Source organism: Lissotriton vulgaris, chromosome 4_1 (assembly GCF_964263255.1).
Source record: "Lissotriton vulgaris chromosome 4_1, aLisVul1.2, whole genome shotgun sequence".
Classification (NCBI taxonomy): domain Eukaryota; kingdom Metazoa; phylum Chordata; class Amphibia; order Caudata; family Salamandridae; genus Lissotriton; species Lissotriton vulgaris.
Genome location: NC_141691.1, coordinates 2,142,614,379 through 2,142,627,226, shown reverse-complemented (window position 1 = coordinate 2,142,627,226; position 12,848 = coordinate 2,142,614,379). Strand labels below are relative to the sequence as shown.

General features: G+C 41.9%; 1 protein-coding gene across 1 annotated transcript; it reads right to left on the bottom strand.

Moving 5' to 3' along the window:
- Window positions 1-2,071: 2,071 nt before the first annotated feature.
- LOC147725258 (vomeronasal type-2 receptor 116-like) lies at window positions 2,072-4,350 on the bottom strand. The gene has a single exon (XM_086967153.1). The coding sequence runs from the start codon at window positions 4,346-4,348 to the stop codon at window positions 3,446-3,448; it is 903 nt and encodes a 300-aa protein (XP_086823279.1). The 5' UTR covers window positions 4,349-4,350; the 3' UTR covers window positions 2,072-3,445.
- Between the last annotated feature and the right edge of the window lie 8,498 nt (window positions 4,351-12,848).

The following is a 12,848-nucleotide window of genomic DNA, read 5'->3' as shown; positions in this document are numbered from 1 at the left end:
ATAAGAGTTTGGAAACATGAATCTGTCCTATCTACCTTGAGTTGTGACCTTAATGTCATTCACAGCAGATTTCAGCAACGGATAAATAAGACACAGTTGTATCTGAATAACAGCATCATTGGAGCAGTGCACACTACAAGCCAAGTGCCCATTAGAGACTTTAAATAAACCTGCTCACATTGGCACAAGGAGGCGCCTTTTCCTTTTCTTGATGGTTCTGGTGCTGATGTGACCCTGAGGGCACTCCAATGTCTGAACCCTTACTCTGCTCTATGTGGGTGCCAGTTTCCACTTTACTCCTGATGCAAGTAATATCAAGGTGCTACATGTAGCAAACTCTTCGTGTAAAATATTCCATCAGAGGGGTCGCTCACCTGGGCAAGTCTGTGGGATGTTTTTTCCCTTGTGGGTTGATTTTGTTTTGCTCACAGGTGTGGCCATACAGTCCGATAGGTTTGCTAAGCAGTACATGTAATATCTTACCAGCAACTAAGGTGAGGCAACAACACCCACCAGAATGCACTTTCTGCTGTCTGCGTCCCTTTTGGTGGATGGAGTTGTGAGTTGTGAGTGCACAAAATTGATTGTTTTGTTTTCAATTGTTTGCTCTGGATGGCTTATCCAATCAGCACCTTCAGTGCCACTGCGACGTTGTGCTTAAGCTGCTGTCAGGTTTCACTTTTGTCCTCATGGTCTCTGATTGGCTGTGTCGCCCACCAACCAGCGTTGCTGTTGTCAGCGCGTTGCCACTTTCCTGTTCAGCCTGAGACCTGGTAATCCCCACAAGAGGGAGAGAGAGTAGATGGCCCTTTGGAACCTGTAGGCTGGACAGATCTTTCATACGTTGTGTATAATAATTAATACAATTAATAAAACAGTTTGTGTGCTGCACATATGACATTATTTAAAACTTAATCATCTTAATAAGGGCCCGTTGCTCTCCAGATTGTGCTCCTTACTGCCGCTGCCGGCCCTATGCTTCTCTGCATTTGCAGGTGTCAGCATGCACACGAAGCACCAACTCACCCCCAAGGTTCTCAATTAACAGGGGGAACAGACACTGAGAGCCAATTGATGAGCAGAGAATTGATAATATTAGGCAATCAGGCAGCAGACATCAAGTTAGAATATGATAAGGTAGGGCCTTCAGAATTCAAAGTAACATACCTCCTAGCACACAGAAGCATTTCGCCTTACTACTGCCTATTTATTAGAGAGTTTTTCAACATGTACTGAGAAACATTCCTGCCCCTGCCATAGTGATGCTTCGCTTTTATTAGGGAACTAAGAGGTGTGCAATAAGTCAACGGCTACCTCCTAAATGTGTCCTAGCATCTTAATAAGGATACGCAATATTATATGCAAGTAACTCAAACACGAGAGGGTTTTGTACAGCACAGGTCCTGAAATCACTATTTCTGAGCTCTGTTAAACAACAGTCAGCAAAGAGAGGCTTGGTGTTTGAAGTGTTTGCATACCAAAACCACAATTAGTCAAACAGGAATAAAAATGTCTTGTTGGATCCTACTACTTTTTAATGGTTGGTCCATTGACATGGTTAAAAACAGTGGGATGTCATAGGGTAGTAGTGACCCTATACATCTGAAGTCAACATGTTTCAGCCATTAGCATCACCTATGTGCTTTGGTCAGTGTTCTTCAGGACCTTATTGTTTTTTTAATCCCTATAAGTATGACTGACCTTTATTGCTGTGTCTAAATGTCTTTTTTTAAACCATTTAGGTAAGGCATGCATGCAAAACATAACATATTGGACTTTTTCTTTTCTGCATTGGTCTGAACCGGAGAGAGAATCAATAGCAGTATGCAATAATAAATTATCTATTTTTCAATGCATTGTATGTATTTTCTCCCATGTAGTTGTGTGTCATGTCATGCACACTTGTCTTAAAAACCTCACCTCATAAAGCCTAACACATATGTTGCACTTAAAGTAGAATGAGGTAATTGAAAAATCAGAGTGGCTGAAGAGACACAAATAAAGAATGGAACTTAACAGTAGCTATGTTCTAAAAGTTATTTCATTTATTGTTTCACAAAACCTAACCAGCCTGTGTCTTGAGGAGAACTCAAAACCAACAATTGGCTTGAAACACATTGGCAGACACACTTGGGGAGTGCTACATTTTTACCAGAAACATTATAGCAGCCAATAACCAAAAATTAGAAGACATAGAGTGAATTTCTAAGCCAGACGAGACGTTTCAATCAAGGGGTTCATTTTTCAAACAATAATAATGGTTATAACCTCTCCATGTTGTTGATTATCAGACTAGTTTTCAAGTGGGAAGTACTTTTTGAACACTTTTGAGTTTTGTAATTATTGGTTAATGTATTGTAAAATATGTTTTGTAATGCTGTGTTTACTTATGTTTGCCTAATGTAATAATGTGCCTGATATTTTAATTGTGGTCTGAAAATTATGTTGTAGTGCTCAAGAAATATTTGCATAAAAAGAGAGAATAACTGTGAATAAATAAACAGGCCATGAGAATTCATTAACTTGACCCAGAATCTAAAGTATTGACGTAATCATTTCAGCTTTGGTAACTTGTTCATACAAACATTCCAAAAGTGGCATTTTCAAAATTGTATTGGAAGATCTTACTTTACCAATAAATAGAGTTTATAATTGCAATGTCATAGTTACCAAACATGATTGATCTACCTGCTCCCAATTAGTAGTTATAGCTTATTAAATACAATGAATCCCCAATGTTATCCTATAGGAATGGTAGGCCTAACAACAGTGAAAAACAAATTTAGTAGTTTTTCACTATAAGGGAATTGTGAAATATAAAAGCACATGATTATTATATACTCCTCGGGCTACCTCCGGCCTACCTTAGAGATGACATATGAGATAAAGGTGAGGTTGAGGTTAGGCTAAGGGTTTTAAATGTCATGTTGAGGTGGCAGTGAAACTACACAGACAGGCTTTGTAGTGGCAAGCCTGAGGAAAGGGCTTCTTTGATTTTTTTTTAATTTTATATAACGTGAACTCAACCCAAAGTATCAGAAAACTTTACCAGTTGTATTACAGTTGGGCACATTAATTTTCAGGCACAGGGAGATTACAGTCATTTGCCCAGAATCACAGAATGTTGAGCCTCCCACTGAGACTCAAATCCAGTTCCCAAGCTGCAAGGTGGGCTCCTCTTATCAATTACGCCACATCCTCTGGGTGGTACAATCAGTGCTGCAGGCAAACTAGTAGTAGTAAAACCTCTGGAACTATGCAAGTACAGTTATGATTCAAAATCATCCACAGTGGATGGCCTTAAAAACTATCTACCACTGGAAGTATTCATGCTTTCCTGCAGGCAGTCAAATGGTTATACAAAAGGATGATCATTTCTGTCATACCCTCTAGAAATACAACATTTTAATATTGAATTGGGTACATTTTGAACTCACATATTAAACTATAAATGACTATGTAAAGTTAAATGTTCTCTGGTGTTGATATCCGGTCTGAACAGGATGATGTAACATTTGGGAAAGAATATACAGCCCAGCAGTCCAGCACTTGAAGCTAAGATGGCAAAGATCTCCACGGCCACCATGTACCTGCCTTTAGTGCTGATGTAGGCTGGAAAGAAAGCAACCCAGACACTGCAGAACACCAGCATGCTGAATGTGATGAGCTTGGCCTCGTTGAATTTATCCGGGAGGTTCCTTGCTAAGAATGCGAGTATGAAGCTGGCAAAGGATAAGAGTCCCATGTAACCAATCACACAGTAAAAAGCCGTCACCGAACCCTGGCCACACTGCAAAATTATCTTCCCAGTCTCAGACTGTGTGTCAGTGCCAGGATGAGGTGGAGAGGTGAGCATCCAAGACAGACAGATTGTCACTTCTCCAAGTGTGGACATGAGGACAATAGAGCCGGACACCCGTGAACCCAGCCATCTATTTAATCTGCTCCCAGGCCTGGTGGCATTAAAGGCTATGACAACAGTGACAGTTTTTGCTAACACACAAGACACTGCAACAGTAAAAATAATCCCAAATGCAGCTTGTTGGATCAAACAGGTCCATGCTGCAGGCCGTCCAATAAATAGGAGGGAGCAGAGAAAGGCCAACATTAGGGCAGTGAGGAGTATGTAGCTGAGATTACGGTTATTGGCCTTCACTATTGGTGTGTCCTGGTGTTTGAGAAATATTCCCAGCACTGCAGCTGTGACAGCAGAGAAGATCATGGCCACAGTCGCCAAAATTATGCCGAGTATGTCAGTGTATGAGAGGAAAACAATTACCTTTAGGAGGCATCCAGACTTTTTGACGTTCGGCCACTGGTCCTCAGGGCACTGCATACAGTTTTTCATGTCTACAATAAAATTCAAATACAGTCATTTCCACTGGTTCAATCTGTTTAGAAAATATTTTACTATTAATGGAAAAGTGACTCTTTAGGCAATTTTAGATGTAAGGTGCAGGGTTTGGGTTGGGCTCGTGCTAGTCAAATGCAATGACTTAATGGCCACACATTTCACCTCTCTTTGACATTAGATAATTTACCACTAGACTATGACTAGAAAAGAGGATGCTGATCTATTCTATTGCTTCAGTATATAATGCTGATAATACACATCCTATGACCAAAATGCACCATCCCAGGAGACCAAGATCCCTAAGAAAATTAACAACATTAAGTGGAAGTGAGGATGTAGGTTACCATCCCTTCTGAGGTCCTGCAGAATCCTAGTGGTCCCCCACCTTTGCTACTGCATCACACTGAGGGGGTACCGTGATGGAGCATTGTGGTCAGATGAATGAAATGGGTGATGCAACCCCCTAGAGACCATTCTGCATAGTTCTGTAGAGCAGCACCACGGCCAGACCTGGTGATGGGATGACACAGTGTGTGTGAAGCCTGTGCTGACTGCAATATTCACTTATGGAGTGATCAACAGTGGAGCAGTGAAGAGAAAGGCATTGCTGCTCCTCCCACTGTAAGAGTTAGCCCATATGGAGTATGAGGCAGTGGAGAACTGTCACTACAGATGCTAAATATGTACACACCAAACACAGCAGGAATCTCCCTGCCTGGCTGCACATTACACTGTCCAGGTCAACCACTCATTTCTATGGATAATGCATAACAGAAAGTCTGGACAGCTGCAGAACCTGGACTTCATTCCTCCTGATTACAATTAATGTAAAGGGCCTGTATCTAAACTGCTGGAGTTAGTGCTTACACACACTAGGAAAATGATCCTATGGCTTGGGATAGGGGAGAGCTCATGAAGATTAATTTGACTCTTAAATTAGACAGAGCCTACAGCAACTGCTTTAACACACACTGAAATGTTCCTGGCAGCAGGCCAGTGAGAGAACATCTCTGTGACTCATTTTTTTGAACATAGACTGACCAAATTAGAAAGCCATTACTACAGAGGCTAGTACACAAATGTTATACTGTAACTGATATGGTCCAAACCCCTCCACCCTCCCCTTGTTTAAATACTCCACTGTCAAGGCCAAATCTTAAATGCCATGAGTGAGTCCTTGAATTGGAATCTGGACTAAACATTTTCATCTGGTCCTATACCTTCTGAAAAGTACAGTTTATCATCTCCTCTGTGTATATTGATGGATGGATGTATAGAGGCTTGAGTTGAGTACCGCTGGGACCAGATACCCTGATGTGCAGACGAGGGATGTGTGGAATAGTAAAATTATGGAGGTTGGTTATGTTATGTTAAAATGTTTCTAAAGCGCTTGAATACCCATTGCTGTCTTGGCGCTAGTTGGGAAAATCAGTATAGGTGAGAGCAGTGGGAAGCTAGAGTTAAAAGCCTGTTTTTTGTTAATTTCCTAAAGCACAATAATGTGGGAGCTGCTTTGATATTTATAGGTAGACTGTTCCAGAGAGCTGGGGCTTCAGAGGAAAAATAACTGCTTCCCCATTTGAGTCTCTTAAAACTGGGGCGAGAGACAGTCAGGGAGTTTTTCGATCAAAGGTTGGGTATGTACCAGGAGGGTGACTATTTGAGGTAACTAGGACCTAGATCATGCAAGACTTCATAGGTGAGGCATGATGCCTTGAATTTAATACGGTTATTCACTGACAGCCAGTGAAGATCTTTAATGGAGGCTCACACCAGATGGAACTTGGGAAGATCAAAAATATGCCTGGCCGCAGCATTCTGCACGCTTTGGAGTTTCCTCAAGTATTTTTTGGGGAATTTAACAAAAAGTCTGTTACAGTAATCCAATTTCGTAAGTATTAGTACAGAAATTACTGTTTTTCTGGAGTTGAGGGGAACATAAGCAATAATCTTCCTGATGATTCTCAAAGTGTTGAAGCTAGAAGAGACAAGTGAGCTGATATGCTTATTAAAGTTCAGTTTGTCATCTATGGTTATGCCTAATTTCTTTGCTTTTTGGACTTGAATTGGAAGAGTTCTCAACTCTGCTGGCCAGCATGCTGGGCTCCAAAACTCATGGCAAACAACCAGGAGACCTAATGCTTCTAAAAGATCAGACCAGGGTCAAAGTCCCAGTTCCCATTTGAGCCTCAACTGTTGGTGGTCAATGGAGTAAAGGGGACCATATCATCGCAAAATGAGGACAAGAAATGAATACCCACAATATCCCCCAGTTTGTGGTAGTCAAACACATTCAGCAGGTCACAGCAAAGTTCCAAGCCTCGACTACAGAAGGCCAAAACAGCAAATTCAATGACTTCAGGAAGCACCTTACCAGTAACTAGCTAGGAAGCAACTCCACCCCCCCCCCCACAAGAACAAAGGGGATTTCACTGAGAAGCAAGAACTAAATCATGATTTTTATTGTTCCGCAAATCACTCATGAGGATCTCAAGTCACTGAAGTTGCTAGCTGCTTTTCTGGTGAAAGCAGTGAAAGATGAGGTTAAAGCAATCACTCACACAAACAGGGGAAATGAGAGAGAAAGCAGTACAAAACTAGAAACACAAAGAGTAGACGCACTAAAAAAACAGGGACTAAGGAAGGAGAAAGCAGTCAAAAGCATTGGTAAATGCATTCGGTTTTGTCTATGTGATTAATAATAAGTTGTTTTTCGTTGTAAGTTGTAGTTTGGTGAATAGTTGTTCAATGCAAGTTATTGAAAGTCTGTTGAAGTACTAGGACTTGTTTTTAAGAAAGGCAATATATACTGTTGCTTCTTATTTTATTATAAATTGGGCAGATTTGGTCAATGGAATAGTACTATTATAAAAAATCATGTACCTGACAGGTAGGCTTGAACTTGTCGCAGCTAGGGGGAGAATAGGTAAAAGGTGAATGGAAAACCAAGCTAGATCAACGTAAGTGCTGTATTTGTTAATCAGAAAAAATCTAAATATGAAAGGTATCTGAAATGGTGTTTTATGGTTAATGTAGGAAATAATTATACAACTATACAGAGAAATGTGTAAATTCAGGTAAAGTTGATGAGAGAGCCAATGACATACGCACCATCAACACCACCTTCAAAACCGGCACCTTCCCAGATGACTGGAAGCGTCAGAAGTCAGACCTCTGCTCAAGAAGCCTGCAGTTGACCCCACCAAACTCAAGAACTATCGCCCCATCTCACTCCTCCCCTTCGCAGCCACAATTGCAGAGAAAACAGCCAAAAGGACACGATGCATTGAAGAGAACGCCATTCTTGACTCATCCCAATAGGGATCCTGAAGCAACCACGGTTCAGAGACCGCCCTACTCGCTGCCACAGATGACATCCGCACCCTCCTGGACCAATGCCATTCTACAGCCCTCATCCTACTCGACCTATAACTGGCCTTCGACACCATCTCCCACTGCACACTTGTCTCCAGACTACAAGACGCAGGCATACAAGGAACAGCCCCGGACTGGATACAATCATTCCTCACTGGAAGACGTCAAAGGATCAGACTCCCACCATTCCTCTCCAACCCCACAAAAATCACCTGCGGAGTCCCATATAGCTCATCCCTGAGCCCCACCCTCTTCAACATCTACATGGCCCCCCTCGCAGCAGTCGTCCGACAACATGGCCTGAACATCGTCTTCTACACCGATGACACCCATCTCATCCTCTCCCTCACCAAAGACCCCACCACTGTCAAACTCAACTTTCAGAAAGGAATGCAAGAAGTCGCAATCTGGAAAACCAACAGCTGCCTGAAGCTCAAATCTGAGAAGACAGAAGTTCTCATCCTCAATAAAACCCCTTCTGCATGGGACAGCACCTGGTGGTCCACCACCCAAGGAAGCCCACCTACCCCCTTAGTCCACGCCAAAAACCTAGGCATCGTACTTGACTCATCACTCACCACAAACTGACAGGTTAACGCCGTCATCTCCAGCTGCTTTAACACCCTCAGCATCCTGTGCCTTAACCTATGAGTGGATCCCCCTGAGTCAAGAAAGACAGTCACCCATCACTCATCCCCAGCAGACTAGACTATGGAAACACACTCTACGCCAACATCAACAAGTCCCTATTCCGCAAACTCCAGACAATACAGAGCACCTCCACCAGACTCGTCCTCTGCATCCCCAACACGAACACATCAGTAAACACCTATGAACTCTCCATTGGCTCCCCTTGGAAAAAAGAGTAACTTTCAAAATCCTCACTCACGCCTGCGAATGCCTACACAACAATGGACCCAAATACCTCAATGACAGAATTAACTTCAACATACCCAAAGGAAACCTCTGATCGTTCAACCTCACACTGACCGAAACCCCATGCATTCACAGAGCCAGAGCAAGAGGAAGATCCTTCTCTCACATTGCAGCCAAGACCTGGAACGAGCTACAGGCAGACATCTGACATGCCCCTTCCCTGAACACCTTCAGGAAGATCCTCAAAGCCTGGTACTTCGGCTAAACAGATCTGCGGAACCCCCTTCAGCGCCTTGAGAACCTTATGGGTGAGTAGCGTGCTTACAATTCCCTGATTGATTGAGGACATACTGAAAGTGTGTAGGAAACAAAGAAACGGATCAGTGTGTGATGCTACGAAAACATTTTCTGCAAATACATAAGAAAAATCATCTGAGATAGATGGTGTAAGTGTTTGCAAATGTGTCTGCGAATAGTAATACATAAAGAAAGCATAAATCATGATTCAAATTTAGGCACACAGAAGGTGATTTGAAATATAATGTTTTTGCGAAAATTATGCACATTGCCACCCCACTTGAAATCCGTGCAAACACACATTTTTGCATTAAATAATTTTAGGATAACCAAAGAAATAAAACAGTGCCTGTGAACAATCTTTTTTGCAATGTAAACAATGCAGACTACACAACATTATTTATTTATTTCGATACAATGAAGCATGGACGTATGCAGTTACATGCCAGCAGGACATAAAACACCCTGCCACTCCAGCAAACAAACCTATTAAGTTTAGCACGTCAATGTGTGAACAGTTCAGAAGAACTGATTCATTATTTATGTTTGGAATTCAGTTTGCTGTGAGATGTTATAAAAGCAAGAGTTCAAGTCCCAGAATGCACAGACATACTGGAGTAACTCGTCATGTATCGATCTCGAAACATTTGAGTGAGGTAAAGAAGAGTAAAGGCATATCACACTAGGAGATAGCGAAAACCAGAAAAGAGATTATTGAATGAGGTGCTTTTCCACAGGTAGGCACACAGGAGGCTGCCATGAGCCTTCCTCTGCAACATCCTGTCATGTTTAAACCTCAAAGTACTTCTTCACAATGGCACTGGAGCACCTCTGTATTGCGTATACAATAAGAGTGAAAAAACCTATTCAACAAATGTCAACATTACTTCAAAAGAGCTGCCCCGGGCAGGACAATCCTGTTATATATGGTAGGCTGGTGATTGCTCACAAGTTTCAAGGTCAAACATCCTCAAAATAAAGAATATATGAGGGTGGATAGGGTTTAGGGGCCGCCAAGTGACACACATTTTTACCTCTTTCCCATGCATGAGTTTGTTTTGTTCAAATCTAAAGATGGAGGAAAGAGAGGGTGGGAGGGATAAACAGTGAGGGGAAAACCAATTGGTTTAGCGTATGCAATATGGCTAAAAGTAATTATAAATGTGTTTATATAGTGCTTACTACCCCTGCCAAGAGACGAGGCATTGAAGTGCTTTACACCAGTCAGCACACTGCTAAGACCCATGCTCTTTCCTTCACTTGAAAGCTCATATCCTAAAAACAGGGGAATGAGATGGGTGATTTTCGATTTTTTAAAGTGAATTTGTAGCCCTTAGATGCAAATGTGTTCCTCCAGGTCATCTTCCATCAACTAAAAATTATCCAGTAACTCTGGACTAAAACAACCCACGCTGTTCTCATACCCTTGGAGGAGGAGAAAAAAGTGCCAATGAGACTCTAGGGCTGAGAATGATGTTAAACACCTACTTTCAGGTGTTATATTTTGGCAAACACATCCATTAGAGATATCAAGAGTTGTTTTATATTTATTCTGCACAATGTTATTCATTAATGTGGCACTGTGTGCATTTTGGACTGCAAATGTTTTAGTGCAAGTGTTTACATGTCTGTAATCTAAAACTAAATGATATGTATTACCAGGTTTCATGACAGAAAACAAAGAATGGTTCATGTGAGAGGTGCAAGTTTCAATCACCCCTTGGCACTCAAGTTGATCTAAGATCTCCATGACCTGTTTTCCAGCTTCTTGCTTTATTGGATACTGCGTCTGTACAGTTGGAGTATTTTGTAAAGGAATTATGTGAATCCTAATCCAATCCAACATGGTTTTTGTATATTGCTGGAGCCTGGGCTACCACCCCACTCCTGTGCATATGTATGTTGCAAGTGGCTGGGAATATGATCAGAGAATGCTGGTAGAATTACACTTTCTACTTTAGGGTAATCCATGACGGATGCTGGCAGCCAATCTTGTTCAGCAAACAAAATGTCATAGCAAAACGTCGGGTTATACCAAAAGAGACTTCTCACTGTTCTACATTTTTCCCCCTTCTTCTGGAGCGTTATTTCATATACTTTATGTGGGACTCTCACCCTAGTATCAGGTGTTTCCATCATGATATAATCATTCAAGTCTGCTGTCACCAGAAATCCCTTGAGGTTCTGGTGAGCTATTTTCACTTCTGCCGCACTGTCTAGCAGCGTTAGAGCACCTTCCCCATTCAGTAGTCAAGTCCTCAGAATTCTTAGCAATTCTTTTTGAACTGTGGCTTTTCAATTTTTTGGAAGTGTCATCTTAAGCGTGCTGTTTGTCTCTGGACGTTTTTCATTCTTCTTGACTTTCTGACCACCTTTCCCTCCAGGAGTTTTACAATGAACCCTGAAAGGAATAAGAGGAATGTGTATCAGAATCCTGATACCTGTCAGGTTTCATAATATTATCCCTATTCCTAAGGTTATACCTTTTTTTTCGGAAGGCTCCTGAGGAAAAGATCTACCTCCGAATTGAGATCTGTTCTCGTTCAAGTTTTGTTGTTTTTTATCATCCCACTTCTTCTTAGTTGAAGCAGGTGTCTGCTTGGAAGTGTCCTTTTCGTAACTGTCCATTAGTTGTGGTTTTAAAGCTTTCCCACCCAAACTGTCTCTGCATAATTTTGCATATCCAGTTTCAATTATTTTGGGTAGTTTGTGTTCCTGTTCTAAGGGACTGAAATATCTTAGGCACTGGCGGATTGCCACCAAATCTGGTTCTCCCTTAATTTTAGCTACTATTATAGCTGCTTCCTGGGCATAGTTACCTAGTAACTTCATCCCTAAGTTCAAAGCAGGCTCTGCTCTGTACTTGTTGTGTATTTGTCTTAATACATCTGGTATCACTGCTAATGAAGGAATTCCATGAGTTCTGGTATAAATGGCAGCAAAGACTGTACCCCAGGTGGTTCAATCCTCTACTTGTGATGCTATCCCCATGGGCAAGTAGATTTTTAACATTCTGTGTTTTTCATACAGGGTAGTATACTACCATGAGCTGTGTTATTTACTGAGCTACCCAGAATGGCATGTATTCACATTCATATGGTATTTTGCACATCGCTGCATGAAATGTTTGTGGTGTGATTGAAGAGCACATGTACTGTTGGACCTGACCCTCTTGGCAGGGTCATCCCTGAACTTTTTGCCTTCCTCCAATACTCTCTCTGACCTGTTTTTGTTGGTTTAAGGACTCTGGGCACTTTACCACTGCTGACCAGTGCTAAAGTGCATATGCTCTCCCTGTATAAAATGTAACTGTGTTTGGTATACCTGATTGGTTCATTGGATTTACTGTCAGTCCCCAGTAAAGTGCACCAGGAGTGCCAGGGCTTGTAAATGCTAATACTGCTAGTGGGCCTGCAGCGCTGGTTGCGCCACCCACAGAAGCAGCCTTTTAAAATGTGTCTAGGGTCTGCCATTGCAGAACCTGCGTGCAGTCTGGTACTGTCATGCTGGCTGGGCAAGTGCACACACTTGCCAGCCCCTAAACCTTCCCTTAACTTCATATTAGTCACCCCTATGGTAGGCCCTAGGGCAGGGTGCATTGTAAGTGTAAGGTAGGACATGCCCTGATGTGTGTGGCATGTCCTAATAGTGAATTACAGCCAAATTCGTTTTTCACTATTGTAAGGCTACCTGCTCCCCTTAGGCCAGGATGGGCTGCTGGAATTATTACACTCTATAATCCCAGCAGGCTCAGGGAACATGGTAGAAATTAATGTTTAGTATGCCTGAACTCAGAATAATAAAATATTTCTTTTAGTAAAGTTTATTTTAATATCCTGGGTTTGCAAATGCTACTTTTAGAAAGTTAGCATTTGCTTGTCTAACCATTTCAGCCCGCCTCTGCTCTTGTGTGTATCTGACTGTCTGGGTGTGTGAGTGACAGGGC